The sequence below is a fragment of the Gopherus flavomarginatus genome, chromosome 2 (genome assembly GCF_025201925.1).
Source record: "Gopherus flavomarginatus isolate rGopFla2 chromosome 2, rGopFla2.mat.asm, whole genome shotgun sequence".
Classification (NCBI taxonomy): domain Eukaryota; kingdom Metazoa; phylum Chordata; order Testudines; family Testudinidae; genus Gopherus; species Gopherus flavomarginatus.
The window spans coordinates 57612594-57634451 of NC_066618.1; the positions used below are offsets into that span (position 1 = coordinate 57612594).

General features: G+C 43.4%; 1 protein-coding gene across 3 annotated transcripts in view; it reads right to left on the reverse strand.

Moving 5' to 3' along the window:
* AGMO (alkylglycerol monooxygenase) overlaps positions 1–21858 on the reverse strand; it is a 276395-nt gene that overhangs the window by 238245 nt on the left and 16292 nt on the right. For all 3 annotated transcript variants that reach the window (XM_050938680.1, XM_050938681.1, XM_050938682.1), the window contains exon 3: positions 11710–11861. In XM_050938680.1, the coding sequence (XP_050794637.1) occupies positions 11710–11861 (152 nt within the window). The remainder of the gene's footprint in view (positions 1–11709; positions 11862–21858) is intronic.

The window sequence follows — 21858 nt, forward strand, 5'->3', positions numbered from 1 at the left end:
GGACCGGGGTCTGTCTTGGACTCGGTGCCGGGATCGGGACCGGTACCGGCCGCTGACTCGGTGCCGGGATCAGGACCGGGACCTGCCACCGACGCGGTGCCGGGAGGTCGACCGGGACCTGCCACCAGCTCGGTGCCGGGAGGTCAACCGGGACCTGCCACCAGCTCGGTGCCGGGAGGTCAACCGGGGAGCTGATCGATGGCGGGAACGGCTCCTAGAGTCCTGGTGCCGGTATCGGTGACTGGAACCAGACCGGGACTGCCTGGAGGCCGACCGGTGCCGCGAGTGCGACCGGTACCGCCGAGGGGAGCGGTGCCGGGACTGCGAGGGGCGGCGGGATCTGGAGCGACCACGGTGATGGGACCTCAACAGCAAGTGTAAGTCCCGAGACGGCGCTCTCATCGTCGGTTTGCCTCTGGACACAACCCGCACTGGAGGTACCGGGGGTGGAGGCTGAGTTGGCTCAGTCAGGGCAATTAGGTCCCGTGCCGAGGCGAAGGTCTCCGGCGTCGATGGGACCAATAGCTCAACCCCAGATCTTATGGGGGAGCTAGGCGGGACCGGACTCGATGGACCCTCCGGGCCCAGAGTCGACGGGATCCCTGACGGTAGTGCCGCGGCAGAGGCAGGTGCCGGGCGCTCCACTCGAGTCTGCCTGGATGGAGTTGCAGACTTCGAGGGCCTTGATTCGGGACCCGGTGCCGGGGAAGGTCGGTGCCGGGGAGTCTTTCCGGTGCCGGCGCGGTCCGGTGCCGGTGTAGAGGTGACGGTCTGTGAAGCTGCCGGGTCGAGTGCCGCTTCCATAAGGAGAGTCCTCAGCCTCTGGTCTCTCTCCTTCTTTGTCCTAGGCTTAAAAGCCTTACAAATGCGGCACTTGTCCGAGATGCGCGATTCCCCCAGGCACTTTAGGCACGCGTCGTGGGGATCGCTGGTCGGCATCGGCTTCTTACAGGCCGCGCATTGCTTGAAGCCCAGCGAACCAGGCATGGGCCCGGTGCCGGGTGCCGGGAAGGGCTACGGCCCAAACTGGCTAACAAATATTTACAACTATTATTTATAACTATTTACTATATTACTACTTAACGAACTACACTTAACTACTAACTACAACTATAAACAGTACAACAAGGAGAGCTAGGGACGTGGAAGACAGCAAAGCCGTGCTCCACAGTTCCAACGACCGACACGGCGGTAAGAAGGAACTGAGGAGCGGGTGGGCCAGCAGGGGTATATATCAGGCGCCATGGCGGCACCACTCTAGGGGGCGACCTGCCAGCCCACTGGAGTTGCTAGGGTAAAAAGTTTCTGACGAACATGCACGCGCAGCACGCACACCTAACTGGAATGGATATGAGCAATCACTCGAAGAAGAACCATGGTATGCCCACATCTTGAATACCACATACAGATGTGGTCTCCTCATCTCAAGAAAAATATACTAGCATTAGAAAAGGTTCAGAGAAGGGCAATTAAAATGATTAGGGGTTTGGAACAGGTCCCATATGAGGAAAGACTAAAGAGGCTAGGACTTTTCAACTTGGAAAAGAGGAGATTGGGGGAGATGTGATAGAGGTATATAAAATCATTAGTGATGTGTAGAAAGTGAATAAGGAAAAGTTACTTACTTGTTCCCGTAATATAAGAACCAGGGGCCACCAAATGAAATTAATGGGCAGCAGGTTTTAAAGAAATAAAAGGAAGTTCTTCTTCACACAGCGCACAGTCAACTTGTGGAACTCCTTGCCTAAGGAGGTTGTGAAGGCTATGACTATAACAGGGTTTAAAAGAGAACTGGATAAGTTCATGGAGATTCAGTCCATTAATGGCTATTTGCCAGGATGCATAAGGAATGGTGTCCCTAGCCTCTGTTTGTCAGAGGGTAGAGATGGATGGCAGGAGAGAGATCACTTGATCATTACCTGTTAGGTTCACTCCCTCTGGGGCACCTGACCATTGGCCACTGTTGGCAAAGAGGCTACTGGGCTGGATGGACCTTTGGTCTGACCCAGTATGGCCATTCTTATGTTCTAACACAAAATAAGACACAGAATAAGGGCTAGTCTACACCGGCAACGCTAAAGCACTGCCTTTACTGGCTCTTTACAGTGCTGAAACTTGCTGCGCTCAGGAGGGTGTTTTTTCACACCCCTGAGCAAGAAAGTTGCAGCACTGTAAAGTATCAGTGTAAACAAGCCCTTAGAGCCTTCCTGAGGGAGGAATTTTGAGCCTTCTACAACAGCCCAACTCCTCACCAGAGTCCATGACTCTACCCCCTAAAACCTTTGAGAATGATGTAAAAGAGGCAATACACATCCAATCTGTTAACCAGGAATATTCATTCATTCCTACCTATCTCACAAGAATGCTTCAAGACTAAATTCAGCCATGTTCGTAAAGCATGTTTATAGAAATTTCAGAAGTGCAAAAGCATCGTTTATCATCATACCATATGTTAACTAACTGCTGCCATAGAGCAGTGGGGCTAACCAAGGTAAGGCCTTCATTACTGTGTATTTCCATGCAAACTGGTGCTGCTGCAGCTATACAGACAGAGAAACAGCAGTTTTGCTAGTGCAACAGGAGAAAGACAGCATTTACTCATTTTTCATTACAGAAAGCTTGAGTTCCTCAAAAGACCATCAGCTGTGATAAAGACAGACCCTTTCACTTCTCGAGATCACTAGTCCTACTTGAGATTTGTTTAAACCAGAGGGGTTTCTTCTCAGTCTAATTCTTCTAAATTACCAAACCACCACTACCTTTTTGGAAGTTTCAGCAGAAAGGTAAAGCATGAAATGGGCATGCAGCACTTCTAGCTGTCTCAAGCATGTCTCCAGGTCAGGAGAGAGGCTTGCGTAGTAAAGCTGGCCCTGCAACTAGCTCAGTGGTTTGAGCATTAGCCCGCTAAACCCAGGATTGTAAGTTCATTCCTTGAGGGGGCCACTTAGGGATCGGAGGGGGAAAAAAAAAAAAAACAACTGTCAGGGACAGTACTCGGTCCTGCTACTGAACGCAGGGGACTGGACTCAATGACCTTTCAAGGTCCCTTCCAGCTCTATGAGATAGGTATCTCTCTCTCTCTCTCTCTATATATATATATATATAACCCCAGGCCTCCCACATCTGTCTTGAGAAGTACATTTACTTAAAATAAGGCTTGGAACCCTGTGACTTGAACACTGTTTGTTCAATGGACAGGTATTACTGGACAATTCATTTTTAGGTAAATATACAGAGATGAAATATCCTGAATTGAAATAAGCAACACAGCTTAAACATAGGTTTAAATGGGATCAAGGAAATCAAGGCTTTACACACACTCCCACTTTGGTTTCATACACCAATCTTTTCCACACACTTTTGCAGAAATATGCATTCAAAGATACAGACGGACAGAAAAGGAAGAGAGAAGAGCAATGTGGCTGTGATACCTTCAACTGGGTAATTAGCTGAAATTCCAAAATAGAAACCCTCCAGTATAGTTTTCTGATATTGCCTGTTTGAAAGAATGTTCTAGGCATGATATCCCAGCTGGATAACATTTACAGACTTGTGTAATATAATGGATTCATTTTTAAAAACCCTACACAAGCGAAAAACAAAAAAACAAAAACCCGAAATAGTAAAAAGCATAACTCTCAAATCCAGAATAATTCAGATTTTTGCTCAAGTACATTAATAACTCAAGCTCTACACATTAGGCACCATTTACATAGGTTTTCAACAGCATACTTGGAAAAATATATCAAATGAACTGTTTCTATGCACAGTAAGTTAGATGCTTTCAAACCCATGTCCCCATTCCCAGAACGATTACTTTTTTTCTTTTTTAAATCTCCAAGCAAACTAGAGGGCAGCACTAGCTAAAGTTTTGGATTTTTATAAGTCAGAAGTCATTTCAAATATGTAACCCACTATAGAGACCTGGGCAGATAGGACTAATGGTGGAGTCAGATGCCAGGCCAAAGGTCACAGCCAAAGACAGTGTGAGATGTCAAGCAGAAGACTGCATCAGGTGCCAAGTCAAAGGCTAGAGCTGGAGACAGCAGCAGGGATAGGGCACAGGAGCAGGACCTGGAGTTCAGCAGGAAAGCAGGAACTGGGAACTGACAGGGAAGCAGGAACAGGCAGGAAGGCAGGGCTCAGTCGTCAAGTAAGTAGGCAGGGTCCATAGCAGTAGCAGCCAGCTAGGGATTTCTCTGGTTACTTGGACAACTTCCTGTGTCTTTCTGGTTTAAACAGAGCTTCCCAGCCAATCAGTGTTGCTGGATATTTCCCATGATCAGGAGTTTTGTGGGTAGGGTTATCAACTTTCTAATTTCTGAAAACTGGACACTATAGCAGAGCACTGGAACCTCTCCCCGCCAACTTCTTCCCCTGATGCCCCACTCCTACCCCGCCTCTTCCCTCAAGGACTTGCCCCATTGCTCTCCCCCTCCCACTTCCTCATCGCTCTACTCTCTCCACCCTTCCCCCCCACCAAGCTGAGCTCCCTATCTCTATCCCTCTCCCAGCAGGGTCTGGCACGAGTTGATGACCCGGAGCCTCCCCCAATCATGGTAACTAGACTTTTGGTGGTCTGTTCAGCACATCTGACCAGACACTATATCAGTCCCCCTTCAACCGGACCTTCCAATCAAAAACTGGACCCCTCGGAACCCTATTTGTAGGCATTTGCATTTGCAAGATAGCGCTTCAATGGCTCCCTTCCAGTGTTGCCAACTTAGCGACTTTGTCACTAGCTTTAGTGACTTTTTGGTTTCTCTAGCAAGAAAATAAGTGTCAAAGTGACCATGACGAATCTAGTGACTTCCACTGCCAATTTCAGAGAAAGAAGTCACCAATATCTGTAGTCAACAAATCATTCAGAAGCAGCTCAATAGTGTTAATAAAATCCATTCCATGCTCTTCTTTCTGTAGCACACCAAGTCAATGTCATTACCTCTCAACTGAGCACGTCCTCAGAAGGAATCACATTCCAGGGTTTCTTGGGCTGAGATCACTATAATCTGCAGGCGAGGAAAAGAAGTTTGTGGGGGCTAATTAAATACTTTGGCAAAGCCAGGCGCACTTTCGAGAGAGCAGCACATTAGCCAGGGCACGTTTTTACCCAAATATATTCTCGCTCAGCGCTCCATAGTAAGTAGCGCACCCTGTGATGCAGGGAAAGATAGCTAATGAAGTGGGCAGGGCAAATGAGGCAGATTAGCCAATGAGGAGAGGAATAGAAGGAAATCTCGGTCATATTTTGTATTAAATTTTCATTTATAAATTGTTTATAAAATGTTAATAAATGATTAATTGATATTATAAGCATGTGACAGACCAGAGTAGAACCTGTTATAGATACAGGGAAACCCCACTATAATGCGCCCCGCAATAACGCAAATTTGGCTATAACGCGATTGTAAGGTGGCTCCGGCAGCCCCAGGCCAAAAAAAAAAAAAGGGGCTGGAGCGCTGTGGACGCGCAAAAGAAAAAAGGGGTGAGGTAAAATGCCACCGAAGTGCAAAAATAAATAAATAAATAAAGCAGCCGGAGCGCTGCAGAAGCGCAAAAGAGAAAAAAAAAGAAAAAAGAAAAAAACCCGTCAGAGTGCTGCTGAAGCGCAAAAAAAAAGGCCGGAGCGTCGCCGAAGCGCAAAAGAGAGAAAAAGAAAATAGGAAAAAAAAAAAAAAAAAAAAAAAAGAGGCTGGAGCGGCCCAGAAGGAAAAAAAAAATGGAATGTGCCTTCCCCACTGCCTCTTTCCGCCTACCCCCGCTTACCCTTTTGGTGAGAAGAGCCGTTCTCCTCCCCAGCTGCTCCTCGCTCTTCCTCTTCCCCTTGCACGTCTCCCCTACTCTCCCCAAGTGTTTCCCTCTCTTATTGCATGGCTGAGAGCCCCCGCTGCTGCAGCTGCACCCTTTCAGTTACTGCTATGGGCAGTTCACAAATGAAAGTAGCTTTCTGCCCAAGAGAAATCGACCGGCTTGAAACTGACCAGCTTGAAATGGTAAACCCTGCTATACTGCGACCCCGCATTTAGCGCGATAGAATTTTCTGGACCCTAATCAACATGTTGTAGAGGGGTTTCACTGTAGTTATAAGCATATCAGAAGAAGTTATTATAGATCAGGGGTGGGCAATAATTTTCGCAGGGGAGCCACTCCACTCACACCACCATGTTAGGAAAATGTAGTGGATACTGATATCACTATCACAAAAAACTCAGCATCTTAGGTAAGTCAACCACTCTCAGAGCAGAGACTTTAACACTGTTACTGACACAATATAGGGAGCCACAGTTCTTCTTAAGAAACAGGCATATACTAGGAAGAACAGTAACAAGCTACAAACAAAACAAGCTGGACTATCTTTTTATGTCATCACTCCCTTTCTGGAAGTCTCAGTACTCAGTACTCAGAAATATATTGGACAAACATTATAACTGCAAGTACATAGTATTACAGTTCTACCCCCTGTGTTGGAATGCTGACAGTTTTCAGATTAACATTTTTAAATACAAAAAATATTTTATCTGTATGCACGTGTGGAAGGGTAATATTTTGGCCTGTTAATATTGAACATGATCCTTTATAAGTTAAAATATTTCAAGCACATTTGCTTTGAAATTCATATTTGTCTATGCAGGGAGATTTCTGAAAAGGCAAAGAATTGCTAAAATGCACATATATTTCCCTTTATCATTAGGGATCAGTCCCCATTGCAATCAGAAGTTGTTCCCACTGTGCCCAGAAGAAGGAGAGAAGAATATTACCCAGATACTTTACACCTCACCATGTTTTCTATTTTTCTTTGGCTATGATCACACCTTTCTCAATCTGCATTATCTCAAGTATCACTCCTAAACTCAACTGCATTAAACTGGTGTTCATTCATGTGGTTAGTTTCATGTTATCATAAAAAACGGACAATGTTTAAAATCTGGAGTTACGGCTATATACAAGAAAGTTGGCATGTTTTTGGAGTTCGAGAGGAATGCAATTCTCTCCTGAGGAGAAAATATTCTTTTCTCTGACCACATTTCCAATCACAAAAGTCACATACCACTTTTCAGAATCCCCAATTCTCTCCCATACCACTTTACATTGCTGTGTACATTTCACGGTTATCCATTCAGAATCCCCAGTTCTCTCCCATACCACTTTACATTGCTGTTTATCAAATTAACAGTCTCACAAATCGCAATGAATCCTTTAAATTTACTGTTCTTCCAATAGTCCATTAATTTTTATATCAGGACTTTCCTCACAAGTCATTCACATTATGCTGACTTCAGAGAATGTGAGAAGCCACAGATAAGAGGCAGCACATAAAGGCAAGAAAGGGTCAGATATATAAGTGCCATAGGATTTGACTATAAATTCCAAAGCAATAGAGGTGGCAAACACATTCTATTAAGTGTTGCACTTTTCTATCAAAAACATTGATGCAAAAAAGAAAATATCCTTTAATGAACTTAGTACTAGACTTGGTATCCTCTGTTGACTATTTATTAGGGACTGTTATTGTAGAATATTATTTATACAATAAGAGAAAGACGAACCCCAAAAGGGCACTGGTCCAGCTTTCAAGGTTATCCATTCAGAATCCCCAATTCTCTCCCTGGGACACAGTGTGGCATACCACCTCCTTCAATCCACACATGGGTAACTCTTCTTTTTCAAAGAAGGCTGCAACAGCACTGTCCCTTCGCCCACCCCAGTCAAGTCCTCTCCACGTGACCTAACAGCCTTGCTGGAGGAGCGGGTGAAAATTGTGGGCTAAACAGACAAGCCAGGGCCACAGGGAATGCACATCATTCTTTCTCCAGCCCTGTGGAACTAAGCCAGAAAAGTTAATACTGCAGCAGCTGTACTACCCTTTCCATGTAACCACAATCCCTCTTAGGATTCTTGAGGTGCTCCATGGCCAGTATAAAGTCCCTGTTAGTATGATGTTCTATGGAGACATACTGCCAGAGAGCTTTATCCCTCAGAGAGCAGACGCAGCAGGCCCTCTGAAAACCAAAGGTTTTGTGGTGTCTCTGGCTTTCCCACAGATCTTTGGTGAAAGCTCCAAGTGTGAGGCAGGCCTGATGGCCTTTTCTGAAGAGGTAGAAGGGAAAACCTCCACCGCTTTATGACCAGACAATTTTGGGGAATCCCTGCATAGGATTTCTCATATAACACTCCCCCGACCCCTTTTCATACAGAGGGGACAATCTGGCCCTGGGTCCTTTACCTGGAAAAGCAAAATTAAAAGCAGAAAGCTACCAAAGGTCAATTTACAATTTAAGTTTGAAAGAAACTTTAAGGCTAAGCCTGTTCCAGGCTTTGAGATCAGAAACTGCTCTGAATGTCTGAATCATCCAGCATATTAGTAAATCAGATCTATATTTGAACTACCACAAAAGTGTATAATTTGGTAGGGATTGTACTTGGATTAAAAATATCTAGTAATACAATCCCATACCGATCCTTCCCTGAAAACTGAAGCAGAAAACCTAGCAAACCGGATTTCTAGGCCATAATCAGTGAGGTTATTGCACAAAACAGGTCAATTTGATTTATAAATCCATGAAAAACAAAAGAAGAAAAAAAAATTCACAGTTAAGAAATTATTCCCATTGACTTCAGTGGGCTTTGAATCGGACCCCAGAAGAGGTCAATTAAGTAGTAAAAAAGATTATTTTCAAGCTCCTTGGCGAGTACTGCAAACAATGAAACACATACACATAAGCACACTTAGAGTAACATCATCCTTTGAAAAGTAAGATCACATCAAAGAAATGCACAGTACTCTTGTAAATTCAGTTTGTGATAATGGCTATTACACACACATAGGAAAGAGGAAAACAGCTTCTGAAACACTAAGTCAAAGCTTGATTTTATTTCAAAAGCTGGGTTGTTTTTTTTACAAGAGAAATATCTGAATTTCTCATTGTTTGGATTCTTTGCCCAAATAGTATGAATCCTAACAGAATGAATTTAAATCTTAATTCTAGGCGCAACTGTCTTATCTTAAATATCAATAATGAAACAACTTTAAAATGTAGGCAACTCATAGTCCTTTAGTGCCATCATTCATATCTTTTAAAATTCATACACTTTGCCTTTACTTGGGAATACAGTTCCGACAACTGTTATCGCCATTTTAGGGCCCATTCCTGAATTCTACGGGGTCTCCGGCTACAGTTCTATTACAAGCAATAAGAGCTTTTGAACTCACAATTACATTTCAGTGCCCAAATATATCAAGGTGATGAGTGTTTTTCCAGAAGGGTTCTTTTATTTTTAAAAAGTGCCTCTTTCATTAGTTTTTGCTTAGCCAGTTCTGAAGTAATACATTGTTTAGCAATCTTGCCATTATGATATTGAGTTTTTTCAAACACTCTTTAACAGTAGAGCAGTGTTGTTTAATCCATTGTCTATATGTAAAGTGGGTTTCTATAAGAATGTGGTGTCCGTTATGTGATTTGTAGCACAGAGCTGATATTGAGCAAGTTTACAGTACCTTCAAGGACAATGAACTTACTTATATAGCATGGTTCTATGACACCAACATGTTTTGGACTAGATCGGTGTTTTGCAACAGAACAACTTTCTGAACTACATTTATGGACTATTATGTATCAATTGGATTTTTACATTTTAATTACAAGTGTGATCCATTTTGTAGCTACATCTACATGGCCCTGCAGTTTGGATTATGGGGGTCTGAACTGCAGCGCGCAATAGTGTGCTGTGGTGTAATTCCCCCATGCACATGTTGCTGGTGCGAACTAAAAAAGTACCTAGTTCACATTAATGTAGTCTTCTTTCAAGCTGGACTATGTTCATGTGAATTATGTACCTTTTAGTTTGTGCCCACAGTGCCCACATGGGAGAGTTGCAGTGTAACATGTAGTGCACTCTGTGATCCCTGATAGTCTGAACTGTGGAGCTATACAGACAAATCCTAAAAATGTAGAATCACAAGCAGATAACACAAAATCTTTCTCCCTCTCTGCATAAACAGAAACTGGATGACCTTCAGAGCTAGGCTCAAAAAGAAATTAATGAAATTTGTTTGGAGATTTAGGGTCTGATCCTTTCCTCTTTTCTATCAGTGGGCATTTTGCTACCAACTTCAGCGGGGGAAAATTCAGATCCATTCATATGATTTTTCTAGTAATACTTTCCACTAAATAAAAAAATTATTTAAAAAGAAATAGGAGTGTCCTTTGAGTTTTTCCAGTCTTCAGCACTATGAGCTAATGCTCCAGGTACTGTTGATGTCATTTTTTGTGACGCATATTCCCAGTTTCCCACATAACAAACTCAGCTACTCACGAAGAAGCAAATTCTTCCTTCCCCTAGCATTGTTCCAACTCCCATCCACTTCCTCACTTACTTCTCTCCCCAATGAACTCCTGAGCTCCTCCCCATATCACTGTTGTCTGATTATCTTCTTCCCTTCCTAATTAAGCACCCACCCAGCATTGTGCTAATCCTGATTGGACCCCATTCCCTCACTCTATTAGCATGTTCTCCATCCTGATTGGAGACCATTTTTCACTATCACTCAGTTCAGCCACCCAAACTAATTTCCTACCTGCTTCCATATTTTCCACTGATCTATTTGCACCAGTGTGCTTTCCCTGCATTCAACGAAACTAACGCCAGATGCATCAATGTTTTTATGTACTGAGGGGACTGTGCCTTACAGAGCACAGTTCAAAGTCCTTTAGACAATAAACTGCTTCTCCTTTGACTTCAGTGGGATTTGAATCAGACCATATGTTAGGATTTCTATAAAACATTTTCAAACGTAGAAACAGAAAAGGTCAGGACAAAAATACTGTGGTTATTGGAGTCATATAAGTAGATAGCTGGATAGATAGATATGTACAGATGTACTACATCTCCATAAAATATATGTACAGAAATACCTTTCTATCCAATTTTCCTAAGTATTTATATGGTCCCCATCATAAGAGTAAAAAATAGCTTTATCCTTATCTTCTCTTTTATAAGAGAGAGAGAGGGAATCTCAGATTAAGTATAAATTTTCAAAAAATAGAAGTAGGCAAGGCTTAAATTAAAATAACTATACATTTAAGAGTTTACTATAAACAAAATATTTTTTAAAAATGGGCATAAAATATTTTAACCTTTGCCCTTTCCTAAAAACTAGGTACAAACTGAATATATTTTTAAAACATTAAACTAACAAGCTGTGTGCCTACCAGTACTTTGTTTACATGTTGCTTCTCATTCCCCCACCCTTTCTGTGAGTGTGTATGTGTCTTTTGAAAATATAAGCAAAGGCTCTGATTTACTGTACAGTGATTAACACAAGGAATCTGGCCCTGATGTGGGAATTACTGTAATAAAAAAGTATAATGAAGTATGCTGATATACTTTTATAATCAACCCATTATACCACTCTATTCAGAATATTAAAGTAATCCAGGAAGCACAAATTAGAGCAATACATGTAGGATTCATGTCCCACCTATATTTCCTCCCAAACTTTTCCTTCTGTGGTATTCTATGAGCATTGGAGCAATATTTTTAAAATTCTAGGTCTTACATTTTATTACCTTCACATCTATATTATAAAAAACAAACTACAAAATCAGTTTTCCCCGCTTAAAGTTCACGTGAATCTTAGTGGACCCCTGAGAATACTTAAATGGAATATGTATACAAGCAAATAAAATGAAAAATCTGTTCAAGTCCTACCATGGGCCATGCGATGGAACCAGTAGTATCCAAAGTCTACTCCTAGGAATGTCAAATACCATGTCCATGGTGAGTCCCACGGCAGTTCAAAGAGTCTGTAGTTATCCCACACATAGATGTAGGTAGTCAACTCCAGGCTTCTGGACACAACACTGAAATATACAACACAACAGTTTTCTCAAGAACCTTTTGAATTAGGTAATAGATTTGTTGTATTGCATTTGTTGTACTTTTCAGTCTGCAGCTTTTTTTTCTAACATATAAAGCCACTTGGCCAATCCTGCAGCCCTATTCTGGCAATATTACCATTGACTCCAATGCCACTATTAACTAAGGACTGTGAGCCAAGACTGAAAAAAATAGTACAGTCCCATCTTGTTTAACCTTTTTTCCATTGCAGCCTGAGGTCTTCAGTCCCTTCTTGGCTTCAAATTATCTAAAGCCTTTTAGACAGTTTCTTTTACCTCATTTATTGCACACAGAGATGTCAAGGTATTCATGTGACTGGGAGAAACTCATTTTTAATCTACAAGTTAGAAATACTTTTAGGATGCTACTAATTATTATTATTTGAATAATACCACGGCAAATCTGGACACATCATTTAACATAGCCAGATGAAGGACTGAGGATGAATAAGAAAGAATGTGTGTGGCAATAAGAGAGTAGGAGGGGAAATGCTAGAAAGACTGATGGAAGGAGAAATATTGCAGGACTGAAGGTTAGGAATAGAGAGAAAGGAGGGGAAAGTGCAAAGGAGAAAGTGAGGGAACAGGAAAAATGTGACAAAAATCAGCTGAAGAGTTCTTCTGTGTTGCTGGACAATGGCCTAACTCCCTGACATTCCTGGCCTAACCCTCACTCAGTTCTGAGTACAAAAGAGTTGGTGTGGTTGAAGAAAGCATAGTTTTGGGCTCAGGGGTTTCTAGGCCATGGTTCAGGTATTGGGAGTCAGACACAAGGTTACAGGAAAAGAAACTAGTGGCTAAAAGGGCCCACGACTGTGTGATGTAGCTGAAACCATCTCTGTCAAACTTGGCTGCTGTCTTTCTCATTTTTGTTCAAAGCAATCAGGATTTGTAAATATATTGTTACACCTTTGTTGAGTGGTACCAGACTTTTGGAACTTATAGGTCAGTTTCTTAGCTGGAGAAGTAATCAGTGATGCAAAACCAGTGTATTTTTGGTGTAATTAATTTACAAAATCTACACATTTTCTGTTTCCTTGAACAGACGTGGGGTCACATAGGCAACTCCCTCTTGCAGAAATCTCAGTAAAAGCACTATTAATCTGTCACAAAGCAAAAGCTGTCTTGGACCTAGGTCTCTCCTGGAATCTCCCCTGCCTAACACATAGTTCATTTTTCCTCCCTCAGTTCCCAGGCTTTATAACTGGGAAAACCTTTAGTGCCATGGTCAACAGCAGCACAGAAGTAAGGGTAGCAGTACTGCAACTCCCCCACAATAACCTTGCGACCCGCCCACAACTCCTTTATGGGTCCGGACCCCTACAATTACAACACTGTGTTCAGATTTCAATAGCAGAAATCATGAAATTTGTTATTTTTAAAATCCTATGACTGCGAAATTGATCAAAATGGACCATGAATTTGGTAGGGCCTAATTATAATCATCAGCTGCCAAAACACACCTGCACTTCACCTCTATCCCTGCAGCAAGTGCCCTGTTTTCTCACTTCAAAAAGTCTGCTCACCCTCACTTTGGCAGCTCGTAGACTGAGAATTTCACTGGAAGCAGCAATGGCAGGTGTACCTGCCACTTTCCAAAACCTTTTAGCTGTGCCTAGAAGTAGCAACAGATGCACCTGGAACATGTTCAACTTTCATAAGAGCCATGTAACAAATATTTCTAAAGATGATTTTATGTCTCAACCAGATATTTGGAATTTACTTCATGAGGCATATGCAAGCTTTAGTATAAACTTTAATCACCTCCACAACAGGTCAGAAGGGAACTGATGCTATTCAAACACACACACACAAAAGGTATTTCTTAACATCTTTTAAATGACCAGGAAATTTAAAACACCTCTTGCAACATTCAGTATCAGTTATTACATACTGTTTTCTCACTTGATTCTTTGGCTTTTATTAACATATAATGCTTCTGCAGTACATCCAAATATATGTGAACTGATACATTTCCTCCATTTTTGATCAACTTTCAGCATTTCCCCTAGAGTTTTTTTGTTCCATGAGCTGAGGCCAAGGTGTAAAAAACTCAAGCTAACCTTGCAACACATTTTTTTAATATACAACTCTCAGCACAGGTCAGAATCTGCTTATTTTTCCTTTATGCTCAAACCACAAATCTATAGAACATGACACTACTTGATTACCGTAATTAATGAAGAGTAATCCATCATATCAGTATATAATTCAGAAGAATCAGAAATTGCTTAGCTAAATATTTTTGATTTGTTCTTTTACAGTGTGATAAAAGAAAAGTCCAGACCTAGCATTCAGTTACAACTTCCAAAGCTCGCTCAGAGTTTTTAAGATTTAATTCCTTTTTTTCTGAAGCCTAAGTTCACTTCTTAAAATCACTGAAGACAGTTTAGTTCCCTTAGTTATACTACAGTTTTTAATCATAAATACAGTTGGAACTGAAGGCCAGGCATTTTGGATCATCTTGTCTAGCCTTCTGCATCAGGCAGCATGAAACTCTGGGAGAGAGAGAGAGAGAGAGTCTTTCCTAACCTGTATATTCCATAGATTTATCTATTCTCATTTTGAGCACCTCTGCTTAATTTACCATTATAGACAAACTGTTATCCAATTACCCAAATCATCAGAGAGGTTTTTTTGTTGTTGTTTTATTTTAAATTCCATTTGTCCTATACTTTAAGTTACTACTACTTGTTTTAATACTGGTGTCCACTCTAAACCACTGTGTCCCCATTGGGCTAGATAACAAAAGCAACATGGGAGAAAATTCTGGGGAATGAAGTCACAATGCAGATATGCAGATCCCCTCATAATGATATCCCTGCATTATTCAGGGAAAGAAAGCCAGTTGGCTCCTTTCAAGAAGGTCAAGCAAGCATCACAGGACCAGGGAAGGGAATAATGTGTACCCTCTGCCACCCTCTCCTTATCATAGGCCAGGTGGAACAACCTGTGTGGGGCCTGAAGCAGCAGGGTGTGTGTGGAGAGTAGAAGCAGCATACCATCTGAGCCGAAGAGGGAAATCCAAGCACAGATATCCCCTTCCCAATGCAGATCTCAAGGGGACAATCTAGGAAAATCCAGAGGACCAGCTACCATCTTGGTTGGTGGTAGGTATTGAACACGTGACCTTCAGAGACTTTACAGCTTGAACTAAAAAACAAGGCTCTCAAGCTGAGTTGCAACAGATCCATAGCCTCTCAGCATTGGGCACAGAAGGTGACATAACACACACTGGCCATAAGTTCCATTAGCATTATAAATAAAATTTATTGTGAATATCTTCTCAAGGCTTACTCAATTACTAAATTACCTATGCATTCTCCAGTTCCCCTTTTCCATTTTCCTTTCTCTTTTATGAACTTTTCCTAACTATTTGGTCTGTTTTTTTTTTAAGTCAGTGGTTCTGAAACATCATTGCACCACAACCCCCTTCTGACAACAATTACTACATGATCCTGGGGGAGACGGGCTGAAACCGGAGCCCCGCCGCCCTGGACGTGGGGGGCTGAGGCTGAAGCCCTGCTGTCCCAGGCTGAAGCCTGAGCCCCGCCACCCAGGGCTGAAGCGCTTGGGCTTCGGCCCCAGGACAGTGGGACTCAGACTTCAGCAAATCTAATGCCAGCCCAGGCAACCCCATTAAAAGGGAGGTCCCAATCCCCAGTTTGAGAACCACTAGAAGTGAAGGTAAAAAACACCGTGTACATTATTCCAGGGAAGGAGGACTTATCAGTATTGTTTAACTAGCATGGTCATCTCTTATCTTGCAAGATATCCCTCAACAACTACTAGTTTATTGTATCATGAACAAGCAATTTTGAAATCAATCATGGAGGCTGTATTAATATTTGTGGGGCTTTGTTAGGATTCCTGTACTTCTGTTGTGAAGATCAATCATGCAACTCAATTACAGGAAGAAACAAAGCCACGGCATTGCAGAATTTCAAACTGCAGGACAAAGAATTTCTTTTAAATAAACTGCAATTATTCAGAGACCTATTATGCATCAGGATGAATGAATAATTAAAACCCCACTAAGCCTTTTTTTTTTTTGGAGTGAACAGGTTAGGGCTTTACATTTCAAAAGACACTATATGGAGCTTTCTTTTCCAGATGAAAAACTGGCTCCAGTTCAAATTGGAATAAACATTTTAATAATATGACTTCACTAAAAGGGAGGGAGAGGGAGAGAAGCCTTGTGAAAACTTCCATTTGCAAAACAAAGTGAACCCGCCTGCAACTGAAATCCCCTTTTATTTCCTGTACAGGTGCCAGGGCTTGAACAGACACCCAATTTATTACCCTGTCAACTGACTTATTAGGGTTGACACAAATCGAGCTGAAATATGCCTGACATACTACAGTCAAGGCTTTTTTCACACTTTAGCACAAAGCCAAACTTTTCGCAAGGTGGAGGAAAGAGCAGAGGGAGTTGTAGGAGTTCTATTCCCTGTTTTCTATCAGCAAGATTAACATGATTCTCTCCCATTCTTAATATGCGAAAACCAGTCATGAAATAACCCAAGGCTAAAAACAATTCACCAAGACGATACAGCTGGGAAATCACCAGAAGACTCTGGAAAGCCCTTGAATATAGGAAATAGCACCCTACATTTTTAAAAAAATATTCCCACTAGACCCTGACTCTGAACCAAAGCCTCTTCTCCAATATGATTTTATTCCCTGGAATTTTAGCCTAAATAATCCAAATTCCCAATTCTCTTCAAAGGGAAAAAAATGTTATCACAAGGCGAAACAAAGTAATATATGTGGCAAGTCTGAATACTCACACAGATCTTCTACTTTATATTTTGTTTTCTTCCAGCACTGACCTCCATTCCACCATACCTATTCCTGTCAGACTTCACTCTCTCAAACTGTTAATTTAATTTATTTTAGAGAAAGAGGGAATAAAAACCAATCGGATATAAACTTCGGGGGAATAAGAAATAAAAGGTTCTCATGATCTCTTATAAAATTCATTCTTTCCACACACCTCTGTTGTCTCCTGCTATCCCATGTATAACTTAATACTTAACTCTTAAAAACCTTATTCATGCAAATCATCTTTATCCTCACAAATAGTCCCACTAACTTCAGTGTTGTTATTCATGTGAGCAAAGGTTACTGACATAAGTCTACACACAGTCTTTGTACTGGTATTACTGTGTCTCACTCTTTACCAATTCAATTATGTTAGTACAGCCCTAGTGTAGACATAATTATACTACAATTATACACACACACACACACACACACACACACACACACAGCTTATTCCCCTTCCTGTACTGAGTAAGCTCTACCAGTATAAGCTTATTTTTACCAATATTTCTGTGCCCACAATAGGACCATGTCTATACTACAGAATTAAGTCAACTTAAGTTCCGTTGACAATCATAAGTCGCTTTAGTAACATCAGTTTTGCATGTCCATGCAACACTCCTTGTGTCCACAGACTGTGTCCACAGCCATTGCTCTTGCATTGACAGAGAGCATTTCATCATGTGTAGCTATCCCACTGTGCAACTCGCCCACTTATGTCAACCTCTGCCGCTGGGAGCTCTGGGAACAGATCACCATCCCATGATGCAGTTCTTTCTGTCTCATCACTCCCTCGGCTTCCTACTACATTTCATGCTCTTGCAAACTGTGCACCCACCACCTCTGCCTGACAGCATGGATCCTGAGCTGCTCACCAGCCTGGTAATGAGTGTTATGAACACAACATGGCTGGTCCTGCAGTATTCCATGAGCTGTGAAACTGAGAGTGAATCAGTGATGCCTGCTGTCTGCCATGGAAACAAATAATTCAAGATTACTGCTGGCATTCATAGAGCAGCTGTCGGTACTGGGCTTGGGAAACGAGCACCGAGTGGCGGGATCACATCATGATGCACATATGGGATGATGAGCAGTGGCTGCAGAACTTTTGGATGCACAAATTCACCTTCCTGGAACTGTGTGCGGAGCTTACCCCTGCCCTACGGCGCAAGGACACCACAAAGAAAGCTGCCCTCACAGTGGAAAAGTGAGTAGCAATCTATGTGTGGAACCTGGCAACTCCAGACTGCTACCGGTCAGTCACAAATCAGTTTGAAGTTGGGAAGGCCACCAGGGGGTTGTGGTGATGCAAGTATGCAGGGCCATTAATCGCCTTCTGCTATGAAGGAATGTGACTCTGGGTAATGTGCAGGACATAATCATTGGCATTGAGGCAATAGGATTCCCTAACTGAGGAGGAGCAACAGATGGAATGCATATCCCAATTTTGGCCCCCGACTATCTTTTGATGAAGTATATCATCCGAAAGACTTACTTCTTCATGGTCTTGCAAGCACATGGTCTTTCACTGACATCAGCGTGGGGTGCTTAGGGAACGGGCATGATGCACGCATCTTTCAGAATACTGGTCTGTATAGAAAGCTGTACACTGGAATTTTCTTTCTGGAACAGAAGATTCCAGTGGGGAATGTGGAAATGCGATAGTGATCCTGGGAGATCCTGCTTACCTATGGCTCCTGTGGCTCATGAAGCCTTACATTGGGAACCCTGACAACAGCAAAGAGCGCTTCAACAACAGGCTCAGCACATGCCGAATGACCACTGAATTGGTTGATTAAAAGGTGGCTGGTTGGACCTCAATAAGGAAAATATGCCAATGGTCACTGTGACCTGCTGCGCTCTGCATAATATTTGCGAAGCAAAGGGGGAAATGTTTCCCCAGGGGTGGACCACTGAGGCTGATAGCTTGGCTGTTGATTTTGAGCAGCCAGATACAAGGGGAATTAGAGGGGTGCAGTGGAAGACTATTTGAATCAGAGAAGTTTTGAAGGAGTATTTTGACAATGATTCTCAGTAATGTGTCTTTATGTGATGCATTCAGCCAGGCAACGTTTACTTGCCGTCTTGAATTACCCCATAGTGCTTGCTTTCTGAGCGCTAGTTGTACTACATAAATATCCCTACCTCTAGCCACCGTGTTTCAATGTTAGCAATGACTGATGTGTGTATGTCACAAATAAAGATTCATTTTATTTCAAAGACTTAAGTTTTTAATAACAGGACAAAACACAAATTTTTGGTCAAACTAGGGATGTGACAATGACGAACAGTCTCATGATTAGAGCTCTCACAGCTGTGTGTACTCCAGCTTTCATTGGGAAACCAGTCCATAGCCGTGGAGTGCATGGGTAATGAGAGGAACCGGGAACACATGAGGAATGCAGTGAGGGAGTTTGGGGAGGGCATGGTGCAGAGTTCTGCAGCAGCTGCAAGGAGAGTTGTTCACAGATGTGTTAAGACTGCAGTAATAAGGGACTTCATCATCTCTGTCTGGCCCTCCAGGAGCTTTATCATCCACTCCTGCCCCTGTGTTCTTTTCATCAATTGTCTCCCTTTACTCTCTTGTCTCGGTATGTACTGTATCAGTTGACTGCAGCACTTCACAAAACATATTCTGCTTACTCCTCCTGGTTCACCACCTTATCTGACAAAGGCACTCCACTGATGTGGAGGAGTGGGTCCTCAAGGGCACAGCTGCAGAAGACAATGAAACAATCAACAGAGACAGTTACACACACCTCTTTCTCACTGTCTCTTGACTAGCACACAGGTTGGCGTGAGACCCAAATATCAGTTTTGGGCGGCAGTACTGGCAAGGGGTAATGGGCAAGAAGGGACAAAGGGTGGTTTGCTAAGGCAGATACTACAAGCAGCTAGGGAGACTATTCTGAATATTGGTACCCTTTTCTACAGGCTAGGGTAATCAAACCCGGTATTTCACTCCTAAGGGTAACCCAGGATGCAACGGTGCATCTTCTGCACGAGTGTGGCTTCAGACCAGCTCCATACGCTGCTCACGTGTATGGTGCTTTGATCCCTGCAGAAATAATTGCCAGGTGGCATGGCAAAGTTTCCTACAGGGGGTGAGAAATAAGGCAGCTCTTCCAAAGAACCTTCGGCAGAGGATTGCTGAGTACCCACAGGAAAGTTTCCTACAGATCTCTATGGAGAATTCCCGGGACATCCCCGTGTACATTAACAAACTTTTCAACCGTGGCCCCACTGCGAAGATTGACAGGCTCTGTTGTTACTTTCTGTCCATTATCCCTCCTCTACCATATAACAAAGTACATCAGAGCTCAATCTCCTCTCACCATGCAGCATCAAAGCAAAATGAGCACTTTCCGGACTCCCCTCTCCTGTATCCTATGTGCCAGAGCCAGAGTGCGGTGACTGGTTAGACCCCTCTGAAGTGAAAAGGAGGTCCTGACTTGCCACACCATCGGATGATACAGCTACATGCCCCATGTTGTCTTCCAGTTCCATTTCCTCATCCACTGCTTCATCATTGGGGTTGAGACCACTGGCCGCTGCCCTCCAGTCCCCCCAGAATATCCACAGGGCTCTTGGCAGTGGAGGTGGGGTCACCGCTGAAGATGGCATGCAGTCTCCCTTGCTTGCTGGTGTGCCTGCCCCAGCTCTTTGATCTTAGCATGGCACTACTGCATGTCCCTTTCATGCCTCTTCTCCTTCATCCACTAGTAATCAGACTACAAGTATCAAAGTTCCAATAACTGGAACGAACCTGTGACTGCACAGCCTCCTCTGCCCACAGACTCAGCAGATCCAATAGCTCCAGTGTGTTCCAAGCGGGAGAGCAGCATTGGCTGCGGAAAACTGGCATGGTCAGTTGGGAAGATGCTGTGTGCACTGTGCACACCAAGCAAACAGGAAGAGGAATTTCAAAAATTCCTGGGACTTTAAATGGGGGAGGGGTGCATACCTGTGTACCTTCCAGGCAGTGGAGTTCAAACTGCTGACCAGAGCGGTCAAGATGGGCACCGTGGGACACCTCCTGGAGGCCTATTAGGGTGTGTGATCTGTGTCGGTTGGCCCACTGGCCTCTGTCACTGGGGAATTAGTGGAGGGAGGAGCCCCGGCAAGAGTCCGTCGTGCGCCCCTCAGGCAGGGGAGCCCCGGCAAGAGTCCGTCGTGCGCCCCTCAGGCAGGGGAGCCCCGGCAAGGGCCTTGACAGTGGCGAGGCGAGGGTCCCACCACTGGGTCGGCGGGGATCCTTCCGCAACACGCTGACCAAATAGACTCACCGCACTGTGCAGGTCTGTCCCTGAGCTACTTCCTACCCGGTTGCTCGAGTGAGTCCCTCTGTTCCCTCCAGCTCGTCCGGGTACTCAGCTGCTGGCAGCTCCAGCTCCAGCTCCCCCTCTGCATCAGGTCCTTCAGTTCCTCCGAGTCCTGATAGCCCCAGTCCTTCCTCCAGGTCACGTTTCTCCTGGTCCAGGGCCTCCCCTGGCATGGAAGTAAGGTCTAGAGGGAGCAGTCTGTGTCTGCCTCCCTCCCTGGGGCTGCCCTGACTGAGCTAAGGGCCTCGCCCTTTGTACTTCCTGTTCCACCCCTCCCCTTCTGGGGCGTGGAGTAAGCTTGGCCTGTCCCTGCCCACTCTGAGAAAATAGCTCTTTACCCTCAGATTCGGAGGGAAGCCACCCTAGCTCCCTACAGGGTGACATAACCAAGTGCAGTATCTACACTGACGCTGTGTTGCTTTAACTACATCGCAAAAATCTCTATGCCACTTGTCAAAATGGTTTTATTATGTCAGCCTAGCAGGGAAGTTACATAGGCAGGAGGGGCTTTTCAGTGTGTAAATCTCCACTGTTTTGTCAACGAAAGCTGACTTTTGTTGACAAAATTGTGTAGGCCTAGGGAGGTTGCACTGCTTTAACTATACTGGTGTAACTAGCACAACTTGTATGTTTGGAAAAGGCTTTAGGATTTGCAGGATGGGTTCTTAGACTACAATCTCCCACCAAGAATTGTCTTAATAATTGTATTTATATAGGAGCTCCATATACATATATGATCCTATAGAAATAGCAATGTTCATTCAGTATCTCTTTCAACAGGGGGCCTGATTCTGATCTCTCACTATTGTAAATAA